At 43.8% G+C, this 14,139-nt stretch overlaps 1 protein-coding gene across 1 annotated transcript in view; it reads left to right on the top strand.

Moving 5' to 3' along the window:
• Window positions 1–14,139, top strand: part of grip2b (glutamate receptor interacting protein 2b) — a 188,816-nt gene that overhangs the window by 72,972 nt on the left and 101,705 nt on the right. Inside the window, exons 9-11 of the mRNA XM_063068462.1 lie at window positions 796–941; window positions 3,797–3,944; window positions 10,966–11,135. Of these exons, the coding sequence (XP_062924532.1) occupies window positions 796–941; window positions 3,797–3,944; window positions 10,966–11,135 (464 nt within the window). The remainder of the gene's footprint in view (window positions 1–795; window positions 942–3,796; window positions 3,945–10,965; window positions 11,136–14,139) is intronic.

Here is a 14,139-nt window from a genome sequence, read left to right as displayed (position 1 = left end):
ATCCAACAGGACATGTTCCTTATTGCTTTTGAACAGAACGTCTTTGAACCGTATCAAATTGATAGTGAGAATATGGCGAGTGTGCATACGGCTAGTTTATTGCACGGGGAAATGATTGGGCCTCCTATATGCAGAAGGCGCTTTCTTATGCTCAATTTTGAGCGCAAACGTTTTCATCTCACCATTCTCGGTTCATCGCTCCCACGCTAAAAGTTGCCCAGCGTATGCCGTGGCTGACATGACTCAGAAATAATAACTTATTTATAGAGTATTTTTCATGTAGATGATGCAGTTCAAAATGCGTTATAGTGGGATAAAGTCCAAGCATAAAAATAAAAGACAAAATGATGTTAATTAAAAGCAAGGTTAAATAAATTGTTTTTGAGCTGGCGTTTAAAAGTACCAACTGAGCCTACATCCCTTATAGATAAAGGTTAGAACATTTAATTGAGTTAACGCGTATACAACTGCTGTCGTTCTAGCTCCACACATACATAGCAGTCTTCAGGCCATTGTTGTTCTGCCGTTACTGCCCGTCATTTTGAGTCATGGGTGATTGGTTGTGACGGTTTGAGAGCTGAACAGCTGAAGTGTGTGTTGCCATGATGGACAAGACGGCTAACTCACAAGTGAGTCAGCAGTGTGGGTTAGAGGCTGATGCCTAACTAATCCCAAGGTAGCTCTGGGTCCTGTAATTGTAAAGCCCAATGTACAAACGCTCCCCAGTTTGTGCTCTTAGAGAACACAGAGGGAATCGGCGCAGAAAGATTAATATTTCCTTCTGTATGTTTGCAGGGAGGGGACGCTGAAGGTTGGGGACAGATTACTGAGTGTGGATGGGATTCCACTTCACAATGTCAGTCACGGAGAGGCCATGAACATCCTGCGACAGTGTGGTCAGGAAGCTGTCTACCAGATTGAGTACGATGTCAACGTCATGGGTAAGGAGCATGGAGCCTCACTGGCAGGGGTGTCTTCTTCCCATTTAGAGGTTGAGAATGACATTATTCCCATGGTGGGACTCCTGACTGAGGGTTGTGCGGCGAATAATGGCTGAGCTGTACATTGTATAATCCTGAAAAAACAGGAGGATTGTCCAGCCACTCAGCATGGAGTCTTGGCCTGATCAATTGTGAGCCAGGATGTGAGGGAAACAGGTTACAGAGGAGGAGGCAAGGACAAGGGGAGATCAGTGGCCTGTTGAACCTCATCACTCGGTTACTCTACTCTCTCTATTGTAGAGCTGAACAGCCTTGGAGTTTGGTTATTGAAAATGGGAGCATCCTCCAAGTAAAATGTTTTTGTTCTCGTATTCCTTTAGAATTTTACCCTTTAGACCTTCCCATTTGAAGGATGGTACCCTCAATATGGTGCCACTCTCTCAGTAACCACTCTGGCATGCAATGGGAGTTCTGAGGGGCTGGAGGTACAGGGGCTTCCACTGAACCATGAACATGAGAGGAAACTTTGAGTTGACTGGGAATGGAAAGTTCAGTTTCATTCTTTGTACAGTCAAGACAGCCAGAGAGATGCAGGCTGATGACTTTCTTTATAGGTGATCTTATTCCCTCTTAAACTGTTAAAAATATCCATTTGAAAATGACCACATTATATGTTTCAACAGGTACATTTGATGTCAGAGAAATGTATACAATATACATCCTCAAATTCCTTTGAATATTGGATATGACACGGCCAAATCTCTCCATTCTCTGTATATTTATGTGCCTATCTCTGAGCCTCTTAAATGCCTCTATCATATTTGACTTCACTATGGCCCCAGACAGTGCATTCCAGGGACCCATACTCCAGGAAAAAGTAAACTTGCCCTGTTCATACCAGCAAGTTTAGGCTACTCAGTCAGAATATGAGGTGTTGCTCTTCTACCTGAGTTTCACTTCCTCATGGCCGTACCAGAGACCAAGGAATGACAAGTTGAATTGAAATAGGTAGCCACTGGGACCTTCTGATGAATGGTCTCAACCTGAAAAGTCAGCCATCCATTTCTCTCCATAAATATGCCTGACCTGCTGAGTCATTGCATTTTGTTTGAAGTTTGTATTGTAGATTCAAGTTAATTTATTCACCACAGGTACATCGAAACATACAGTGAAATATGTTGTTTGTTTTACTAACCATCACAACTTTAGGATGTACTGGGAGCAGCCCCCCCCCCCCCCCCCCACACACACACACACCACATTCTCCTCCTCTCCTCCAACGTCCCAGTGCAGACTACCTCTGGTCTTCCAGTGTACAGTTGACTCATGGGCTCACAGACGTCAGACCTCCAACTTTCCATGTGAAGAGCCTTCCATATAAAGTGTCTTGACCCAAAACCAGACAGCCCATTGTCTTCAGTTGATGTTGCCTAACCCACTGAGTTCCTCCAATACTTTGTGTGTTGCTCCAGATTGTGGCATCTGAAGTCTCTTGTGTCTCCTTTCTATAGGGAGAATAAAATGGGGGTAATGTAGAATTACTGTATATAGCTTCAGCACTGGCTTATAGAATATGCAGGGCATTGAGAGACATAGATCATGTGCAGGCAGATAAGATTTGTTTAATTTGGCATTATGTTCAGCAGAGATATGGTATCTTGGGCTGAAGGTCCTGTTCCTGTGCTATATTGTTTTAACCTTCTAAATAGGTGCTGTTAGTTGGCTTGGATTCTTGGGTTGAAGAGCTGATTCCATAGTGTATAACCCTTTGGCTGTCCATCTAACTGTGCTGAATGGATGGATTATGAGCTCCATATCTGGGTTCACTCTGAAGAGATTTGATAGGAATGTGAGGTGAATGTCAATGAGGTTAGTGTAATATTAGGGTCAATGAGTGCTGGATGGTCAGCATGAACTCAATGGGCTGAAGGGCCTGTTTCACTGCTGTATCTCCATCATTCTCTGATGCCGTGAGAATTAAATTAATTTATTATTTTGCAATAGATTGCTCAGGAAAACCCCATGAATCAGTAGTTGGGAGGGACGTGTAAGGCCTCATTGAAGTGGGTAATAAAACACAGGACATGGTGGGGTAGCGGTTAGTGTAACACTATTACAGTGACCCGGATTCAATTCCACCGCTGTCTGTAATCCTCCCCATGACCAATTGGCTTCCTCCCACATCCGGGTGAGTAAATTAATTGGTCACATGGGTGTAATTAGATGGCATGGGCTTATTGGGCCTGTTACTATGCTGTATCTCAAAATACAATAAAAATGAAACTTAAAAAAGAACAAGTTGGAGATCGTGCCTCAGCAGTGAGATGGGGAGCACTGACTAGGAACCAAAGCGTTGGGAAAACCTAGCATGTCAGGCAGTGTCCGTGGAGGGAAGAGGCAGAGCTGACACCTCAAGCATGGGACTCTTTGTCAGAACTGGTGTTGATTTTCAGCACTGGGATGGAGTTGAAGGTTCAAGATTCAAGATTACTTGTTGTCATTTTTCAGCACGCAAGTGTAAAGAAGAACAAAATAATTGTTACCCTGGATCTGATGCAGCATAAAAAAAACCACACTAAGCATATATGACACAATAAAACACAAGAATTATAAATACAAAGCAATCCTGTAGACCACAATGTACAAGTAACTGTTGTATACATTGACTGATTGTACGTACATAACGTGACACAAGGTGATGTGTAAGTAGTGGTGGTGGGGTGGGTTAATGGGTGGAGGTGTTGGTCAGTCTGACTGCCTGAGGGAAGTAACTGTTATTGAGTGTAGTGGTCCTGGTGTGGGTGGCTGGAGAGGGGCAGTCCTGTGGTTATAGCAGTGGCTATTCTGTCTTTCAGATTCCGTGATCAATGCTTCTGGTCCTTTGCTTGTGGAGATCACCAAAACTCCGGGCTGCCCACTGGGGATATCACTGTCCAGTGGAATGCATCATAACAAGCACGTCATCATCCTTGACAAGATCAAAGCTGCCAGCATTGTGGACAGGTCTGTGCTCTCTAAGTTAAGTAAGGACCTTGGCTCTGGAAATCGGGCCAAGTTATTTAGGCTGCATCACTCAGACCCCTGGCTCTGAATCTGATTGAGTAGCTCTTGGAAATCCTGCGTACCTCAACTCCACTGACTCTCAACTCCAGTACTAAGGGAGCACTGTCCACTAAAGCTGGTTTCTTTCAGTTGAACACAAAATGCTGGAGGAACTTAGCAGGCCAGGTAGCATCTGTGAAAAGGTTTAAAGAGTTGATGAAGGGTCTCAGCCTGAAACATCGACTATTTAGTCATCTGCATAAATGCTGCCTGACCTGCTAAGTTCCTTCAGCATTTTGTGTGTGTTAGTCTGGATTCCCAGCAATTGCAGAATGTCTTGTGTTTATTCTTTCAGATGAAATGTGAAGCCTGTGTATTCTAAATTAGTTGTGATAATTTCAGAGAAGTGTGGGAGAGTTTCCCCGGAGGTGATAAAATTGCTGTTCTGGAAAACTGAAATAAAAAACAGAAAATGCAGGAAGGATGTAGCTGGCCAGGCAGCACCTGTGGAGAGAGAAACAGATTTATCCTTTCAGGTTGAAGACCCATCATCCTAAATGGCAGAGACCTTCAAAGTGTTGATGTACAGAGAGTCCAACTGCATAGTTTCCTGTAAGGGCCACTAAGGTAGATAGGATGGTGATGAGGGCATTCAACATGCTTGCCTTAATAGGCCAAGTCATTGTTTATACGATTTGGGATGTTGCAACTGTACAGAAAGTTGGTTAGACTGCACTTGAGGTATTGTGTACTGTTCTGCTTGCCACACTATGGGAACGATGTGGTAGCGATAGAGAGAGTGCAGGACAGATTCACCAGGATGTTGCTTGGAATGGAGGCCTGTAGTTATAAGAAGCGTTTTGATAGGTTGAGTTTATTGTAGGATGCTGAGAGGTGATTTTAAAGGGGGTTACAAAATTAGAAGTTTAAAGCAGATCTGAAAGAACTTTTTCCACACAGGGGCTGGTGAAGGTTTGGAATGAGCTGCCGGAGGAAGTTGTGGAGGTAGAAACAATTACATTGCTTAAAAGGTACTGTAATTGGATAAGAACAGTGGCGGGACAGGGGCCTAATGTGGGCAAACGAGATTAGCATAGACAGATATCACCGTTGTCATGGGTGAGCTCGGCCTAAGAGCCCATTTCTATCCTGTGCATTTCTATAATTCTATTCTCTAATTCTTGATGATGGACTTTTAACATTTAGCAATAACTCTGTTTCTGTCTCCACAGATGTCGTCTGACCTGCTGCTGCCTCCAACATTTTGTGTTATTATTTGAGTTCTCCCTGGAGTGCTGGCCAATGTCTGTGTTTCAACATCTAACAGATAGATTGCTTTTGTCATTGTCGCATTTCTCTTTCAGAGCAGTGACAGCCTTGTTAGTGGCTTCTGAACACTGCAGAGTGCCTCATTGTTGTTAAATCTCTTTGCAGTGTTCTGGGATCATTAACAAGCCTCTTAAATCAAAGTCTTTTTGTGATGAAATTGCAATGATCAACAGGGACCTCAAGAGGTTGCAGCACACTTCTTGAGCTTTGTACTGGTTGAAGGATTAATGTTTCCTCTGCACTCCCTTCATCTCTTCAGTCTCCAGGGGTGGAAATGTTGGAAATGTGGTGCTATGCTTTCATTAGCCATATGAACATACATGAACTTGACTTTTAAAAAAATTGATTTAACACAAATGTCAGGCAATAGATGAACATAGGACAGAATGAGAACAAGGAAATAGACTGGGGAGAGAGCTTGCATGGGTAGTATTGATGCTTATAGCTGCTGGGCTGAATGGCCCGTGGGTGAGCTGAAGCCACACACTCAGCTGCTGGGTTCTTGTTGAAGGTTGTTGTGGTCTGTTTCCTGTTTTGGCACAAAGACTCACCAGCAGAGCAGCTACTTTGCAATGTTGGAGACCCTGGGGGTTTGATCCTGACCTCGGGTGCTGTCTGTGTGGAGTTCGCACGTTCTCCCTGTGACTGTGTGGGTTTCCTCTTGAAGCGCCAGTTACCTGCTGCATTCTGAAGCCATGCATGTTAATGGGCTAAAGTGCAGTGCAGGTGAGGTGTAGAATCCAGGAGGAGTAGATGAGATCGTGGGATTCAGGTAGGATTAGTGTAAATGGTCGCCTTGAATCAGTGTGTTAAAGGTCCTGTTTCTGTGCTGTATGTCTCCATGACTTTATGGTATAACAGTGGTTTAGTCAATGGCTGCTATAGGAACTCTGGAGGCCGAAGAAAAAGGGGTAAATTTTATCCCCCAGATCTCCTGTTCCAATCAATCCCACACTTAGTGCTAAGACCTGAAGAACACATTGTGTTCCATCTCTGGAAGGTTATGAGAAAATTCCACCCATTTGTATTCTACTTACCAACCCCATTCTGACATGTTGGTCCATGGCCTCTAATGCAACAATGATGCCACTCTCGGATTGGAGGAGCAACACCTCATATTCCATCTGGGCAGCCTCCAACTTGATGACATGAACATCGGTTTCTCTAACTTACAGTAACTTCTCCCCCTTCCCCTTTTCTCTTTTTCCATTCCCCATTCTGGCCTCCCCTTCACCCTTTCTCTTCTCACCCATCACCTCCCTCTGGTGCCCCTCCTCCTTCCCTTTCTCTCATGGTTCACTCTCCTCTCCTATCAGATTCCTTCTTCTTGATCCCCATATATTTTCACCGATCACATTCTACCTCCTCACTTCATTTTCCCCCATTCCCCACCCATCCACCTCCCCCCTCACCTGGTCTCACCTATAACCTCCCAGTTTGCAGATCCTTCTCCTCCCCTACAGTCTTATTCTGGCTTCTGCCCCCTTTATTCCCAATCTTGGCCCAAAATTACTTACTTACTGCCCATTATGCTGCTGATATTTAGGGCAGCATTGAAGATCCTCCATCTGTGATGTGCTCAGGGCTTCCTTTATTGTGGCAGTTGCTTCCTCTCAGTTTTCACTACTGTCAGTCATATAACTCCAGGGGGGAGACTCGGGAATACTATTGCACTCAGATTTATTATCACCAGCATGTGTCGTGAAATTTGCCAACTTAGCAGCAGCAGTTCAATGCAATGCATAATATAGAAGAAGAATAAATAAATAAATTACAGTATACATGTATTCAATAGATTAAAAATTGTGCAAAAACAGAGATAATATGTATTTTAAAAGTGAGGTAGTGTCCAAGGGTTAAATGTCCATTTGGGAATCGGATGGCAGAGGGGAAGAAGCTGTTCCTGAATCACTGAGTGTGTGCCTTCAGGCTTCTGTACCTTCCACCTGATGGTAACAGTGAGAAAAGGCCATGCCCTGGGAGCTGGGGTTCAGTAATAATGGACGCTGCCTTTCTGAAACACTGCTGTTTGAAGATGTCCTGGGTACTTTGTAGGCTTGTACCCAAGATGGAGCCGACCAAATTTACAACCCTCTGCAGCTTCTTTTGGTCCTGTGCAGCAGCCCCTCCATACCAGACAGTGATGCAGCCTGTCAGAATCTCTCCACAGTACACCTATAGAAGTTTTAGAGTGTATTTTTTGACATAACAAATCTCTTCAAACTCCTAATGAAGTATAGTCGCTGTCTTGCCTTCTTTATAACTACATCAATATGTTGGGACCAGGTTAGGTCCTCAGAGGTCTTGACAACCAGGAACTTGAAACTGCTCACTCTCTCCACTTCTGATCCCTCTATGAGGATTGGTATGTGTTCCTTCATCTTACCCTTCCTGAAGTCCACAATCAGCTCTTTTGTCTTACTGATGTTGAGTGTCAGGTTGTTGCTGCGGCACCACTCAACTAGTTGGCATATCTCGCTCCTGTACGCCCTGTCATCACCACCTGAGATTCTACCCACAATGGTTGTATCTTCAGCAAATTTATAGATGGTATTTGAGCTATGCTTAGCCACACAGTCATGGGTTCTTCTTCATTGCTGTTTGGGTAACAGTTTTGTTTTACCAGTCAGGATTATTAGCCTTGAGTTGAACCCCTGAACCTGGAGGACTGGTAGACCACTCTTCGTCTGGCCTCTACCCTTTGACTTGTTTGGCATGAGTGACCCTACCAAGAGCCAAAGCATGAAGTCCTGACTCCAGCCAACACAGCTCTCCAGGTCATTGAGGCACACAAGCCTCCAAACCATGATAAGGTTGTGATCCTCTTGGCTCAAAATGTAGCTTGTCTATTCCCTTCCATAGATGCTGCCTGACCTGCTGATTCCCAGGATTTTGTGTGTGTTGTTCCAGCCACATGTTGGTGAATTTGAATTGAATTTATATCATACATCCATCCCACAACGTGAGGGAGTAAAAATCTTTGCATTATGACTCCTTTGCAATGTTAAAACATGCAAATTTATAAGTTCAGTGGCTTGTAGAAAAAAGCTGTCCTGTAGCCTTTAGGTCCTGGCTTTAATGCTATAGTACCATTTGCCAGACAGAAGCTGCAGAAACAGTGTACGGTTGGGGTGACTGGTGTCCCAGATGATCTTCTAGGCCTTCTTTTTGCACCTCTGCTGTAAATGTCCTCAATGGAGGGAGTTCACATCCACAGATGCGCTGGGCTGTCCGTACCACTCTCTGCAGTGCCCAGCAATCAAGGTTGGTGCAGTTCCCGTACCAGGCGGTGATACAGCCAGTCAGGATGCTCCCAATGGTGCCCCTGCAGAAGATCTTGAGGATTTGGGGGCTCATGCCAAACTTCTTCAGTCGCCTGAGGTGGAAGAAAAGCTGTTGTGTTTTTTTGCCACACAGCTGGTGTGTACAGTCCAGGTGAGATCATCGGTGATGTGTGCACCAAGGAACTTGATACTACTCACCCTCTCCACTACAGTCCCTCTGTGATGATCGAGGCGAGCCTATCTCTGTTTCTCCTGTAATCCACAATCAGCTCTTTTGGACATTGAGGGAGAGGTTGTTATCTTGGTACCACTGTGTCAGGGTGTCAACCTCTCCTCTGTAGGCTGTCTCATTACCACTAGAAATAGGGCTGATCAATGTCGTCTCATCTGCGAATTTGATCAGTAGATTGGAGCTGTGTGTGGCAGCACAGTTGGGGGGTGTAAAGAGAGCAGAGGGGGGGACTCAGGACACAACCCTGGGGGGCAGTTGTGTTGAAGGCACCTCTGATGGATAGTGATCATGAGTAGTTGTGAAAGGAAAGCTGGACCATTATGAATGATCCCACACCGTGTTCTCAGGTACGCTTGCGTGGGAAGGGGCCAGGAGGAGAGATGAAAATGTTATAAAATTACATTTATATCACATCAGCAAAATAGCAAAACAAGCTTAACCGTTTCTCAGACAGGAAATGATAGCAAGATACAAAAGGAAAAATTCAGCTATTTTTAAAATTTCAAACGTAAAATTTATTCAAAATAAAAAAATATGTACAGAGAAATAAACAGTCAAAACATTTTACATTCATGGTTAATACATTCAGTAGTGTAGCCTTTTTTTAACTATAGTGCCATTGCCACTCATGTGGCCCCTCTGTGGTGTTATGCCATTTCAGTGTTTGAGGGGCTTACCAGTCTGACTCCATGGTAGAGGATGGAAGCTAGACTCAGGCCCTTCCCCACTGACCCACAGCATTGGCCACACCAAGCTTCAGTACGTGCTGAGGGATGTAGTTTTGCAGCCTGGGATGTGCCAGTTGGCAGCACTCCATTATGGACATATTGCTGTGCCAGGAGAACGACAAATTTCGGGCAGACCAAAGAGCGTTCGTCATTAAATCGATGAACATCCAACAGCGCTCTGTTAATCTGGCACATTCAGCACTTTGAAGGTGCTGGAACTGGCAAATTTTTCAAACTTTTGCTCTTATCTATCTCTCAAAACTAGGTATTACAAGTAGTTTAATGGATTTTTCAGTGAACTTGGTACATTGCAAGGGAGTGTGTGAAATGATGGCACAGTGAGTTTAAAAGGAGCGTGGAGAATGGGGTCCCAGAGATGCAAGATTGTTTGGAACAAGGCCCCAATGAGTTCAAGACATTGTGGGGAACGGGACCTCAGTGAGAGCAAGAGATCGAGGGAAATGGGCCTCAGTGGGTTCAAAAGATTGTGGAAATTGGGTCCTAGTAAGATCAAGAGTTTGTGAGGAACACAGCTGTCTGAGTTCAAGAGTTCATGGGAAAGGGGCTCCAATAATTTTAAGAGATTGAGTAAAATGGGGCCCCAATGAGTACAAGAGATTGTGTGTAATGGGCCCCAGTGAATTCAAGAGATTGGGGGGAATGGGGCCCTGTGAGTTCAAGAGATTGTGGGATGTGGTGCCCTGGAGAAATTGAAAGGAGTGTGGGAGCCCAGTTACCCAGAGTTTGAAGTGAGACCGAGAAGTAGGACCCCATTGAGTCTGGAAGGAGCACAGGAACAATCCCTCTGAGTTTCAGCGGAGTACCGGAAACATCATCCAAGGAACCAGATATTGAACCATGGAATATGGATTACTGTCATTTTACCGTATTGACACACGAGTGAATGCTTGGTCAAGAAGCAGATTTAAAGGAGGAAAGAGAAGTGCAGAGACAAAGAGGCCTGGTTTCAGCATATCAGGCCAGACAGCTGAAGGCAGGAGTGGGGGCAGTGATCTCATGAGGTTACAAGACAGGAGGCGAAGAACAGACTGGGACAAAGCCAAGTCCATGAAGGCATTTGAAGGTAAGGGAGATGGAGATCTCCCTCAGATCTGAGTCAGTGGCCACTGAGTAGTACTGACAGAGACCCGAGCTTCTTTAGCTGTTTGTTCTCTGACTCAAGAACAATCCTCGAAGCAGCAAGAACAGATTATCTGAGATGGTGCAGAATCTTAATGAACTCAACACCTCAGCTTTCAAATTTTGAAATTGCCTGCAATGGAATTTATTTTTAGTTGACAGAACTTCTTTTGCAATCATTTGCATTCATGTAATTATTTTGGACAGATGCAGATCACTAAGATTGTGTCAGCTGTTTCTGTGGCTTCAAATGGCATTTGTTTTGTCAGATGTGGGGCTTTGCACGTCGGTGACTACATCTTGTCGATCGATGGAGTGAGCACAGAGCACTGCACCCTGATGGAGGCCACCCAGCTCCTGACCAACGCCTCCGATAATGTCAAGCTTGAGATCCTCCCTGTGCACCAGAGCCGACTATCCCTGAAGCCAATGGAGCAAGGTTACTCTCTGTTCCCTCCTCATCGGGGATAAGGGGAAAAGATTAGAAAAGTTGATTCACCTGATTATGCACATGCAAGGGGCACCTTATTACTGGAAAGTGAAGACTAAGATCAAGCATACTTACCCAGGGTATAAATACCATGAAAATGAACTTTTTTGCAGCACATTGCAACACAACATGCATTATATTGACTTAGATTAACATAAATTATGCATAACTTACACAATAGAATAAAAAGCAAACATTAGTGCAAGTTGAGAGAACTACATTCCAAGATAGAATTAGGGCTTTTCGGGTCAATTCAAGAACCAGCGGGGAAAAAGCAATTGATGAACCTGGAGGCTCCAGCACCTCCTACCTGATGGAGGTAGTGAGAAGACAGCATGGCCTGGATGGTGGAGGTTGTTAATGAGGGGATGTCACCTTCATGAGATATCACCTTCTGATAACAGGGAGAGCTGCACCCATAATGGAACTGGCTGAGGTAGGAGGAGGAGTAAATTCAGGAGATGACACGCTGGGATGGGTGTCGGCAAAGATCAGGCAAATATGTTTAATGTGGGAAAATGTGTAATAGTCCATTTTGGGAGGATAAATGAAAAGGAATGGTATCTGAATGGTGAGAGAATGCAGAGCTCCGAGACATAGTCTGGGGTCCAGGTGGATAAATCTGGTGCTGCAAGATCTATCAAGATCTCATACAATTTAGTCAGCTAAATTCCAGTGGATACAAATCTAGCCTGCTCAGACTTTTCTCATAAGATAGTCTGAACATTTCAGTTATTAGTCTGGTAAACCTTCTCTGAACTCCTTATCATCCTTAAATAACATCCTTTATATACATTGTGTGCCAAATGTAGCCACATCAATGCCCTATATAGATGAAACATAACCTCTTCTTTTGATTTCATTTCCCACAGCAATGAACACAAACATTTTGTCAGATTTCCAAATAACTGCAACTGCTCTTTTCCAAATGATGTACTTGTGTGCTTAGCTCTTTGAGAATGCTCTGCCAAAGCTTCACATTTCCATCTTTACTAGTCCAACTGGAGACACGAGACTGTAGAGGCTGAAATCTGGAGCAAAAGACAAAGACACTGGAGAACGCAATGAGTCAGGCAGCATCTATGGAGAGAAATAGACAGTTGGCAATTTGGATCAAGGATCAACTTTATTCCCCGTATACTTTTACATGTATTAGAAATTTGCTGTGGTGTGTTGGACAGAGCATGACATGCAACCAAAACAACAATTATAAAGGAGTATATAAAAATGGAGGTTAAAGGATGGATATGGAATAAAATGTGCATGAATACATAAAACCATCATATCCTTACAATGTAAACTGCATGATAAAAAAGTGTTTTAAAGTGATTACAGTGCAATGCCATGATGGGGGTAATAGATAGAGGGGATGGGTAGGTACCTAGAATGCTTGATCAGATCACCTGCCTGGGGGAAGAAGGTAGTGTGAAGTTTTTGTTTTAATAGCCCTCTAGTGCTTTCAAGAAGGAAACTGTTAGAAAGAACATTTTGCAGGGTGGGTAGTGCTGGCACTGATTTTTCCTGGCCAATTCTTTGTCCTGGATATACACAAGTCCTGCAGTGATGGTAGATTGCAACCAATGACTTTTTCTGCTGACCTGATAGTTTTACTATCATTTTGGTATATTGTAAGGGTATGCTGCATCGAACCAGGCAGTAATGACTGATGCGAAGATGCTCCCTATGATGGCAGTGTAGAATTGCACTAGTAGATCCTGGGGAACATGGAATTTTACAAACAGCCCCCAAAAGTGCATCTTCTGCCCATCTTGTTTGTTAATGAAGGAGATATGGTTCTCCCAGAACTGAGACCCTTAGTTTCTGAGTGAGAGTTTGTGCATTCAAGTTCCAAATGAGCACAAAAGTTCTGACGGCCAGTCTGAGGTTTACATTTATGGAAGTACAGATCTTCAGATGAAATAAAATGGAGGGTCTGTATGTGCTGTCCTGTGGCTATAAAAATTCTTTAGGTATTAAGAAGTAATGGGAAATATTGTCAACAATTACTTAAAAATATAGGAATTTAGTCATTAACCTACCCCTGTTTATGGATCTTGCTTTGTGCAGGTTGCCTGTACATCCCTCAAGGGCCTACACATTCACGTCAGCCAGGCTTTAAAATGCATCATGTCTATCAATTTTATTAGCATCCTCTGATTATTATAGCATGCAGTTATCAGTGCTGTAGCCTCATAGCTCCAGGGACTCAGATTCAGACCTAACATCTGGTGCTGTCTGTGTGAAATTTGCCTGCCCTTCTTGTGACTGAAAGTGTTTCCTCCAGGTGCTCCAGTTTCCTCCCACAGTCCAATAACCTGAGTGAATTGACCACTGTAAATTTTCCATGGGGTGTAGCGTGGTGAAATCTGATGGGTACATAGGAAGGATAGTTACAGAGAAACTTGTTCTGTAAGCTGACTTGAACTTGATGGGCTGAAATGACCTCTGTCTACGTCATACGGATCAATTATATATGAAGGGGATGTAATGTTAGGAAGAAGCCTTGAAGCCTTGAATCCCTCATGTGGATTGAGGGATTTCGACCTGAAACTTCACGTCCATTTCACTCTATAGATGCTATCTGTCCCACCAACTTACTCCAGCACTATGCACACTTCTCCTGATTCCAGTCTCTCGTGTCTCTATTTCATGTGATGCTCTGGCATTTCCCTCTATGAATAACTTGTACGAGTCAGTGCAAAAACCAAGATATGAGTCCTTTGTTACTGTTGTCATCTTAACATAAAACGTGGTAAATAGAACATTGCAGCGCAGTAGAAACCCTTTGGCCCACAATGTGATGACCTTGTAACTTACTCTAAGATCAATCTAACCTTTCCCTCCTACACAGCCTTTCATTTTTCTATCTTCAAAATGACTATTTGAGTGTTTCTTAAATTCCCCTAATGTGTCTGACTCTACCACCACCCCTGGCAGGGTATTCCATGCACCC

The sequence above is a fragment of the Mobula hypostoma genome, chromosome 15 (assembly GCF_963921235.1).
Source record: "Mobula hypostoma chromosome 15, sMobHyp1.1, whole genome shotgun sequence".
Classification (NCBI taxonomy): Eukaryota; Metazoa; Chordata; class Chondrichthyes; order Myliobatiformes; family Myliobatidae; genus Mobula; species Mobula hypostoma.
This window is presented reverse-complemented; position numbering and strand designations above follow the sequence as displayed.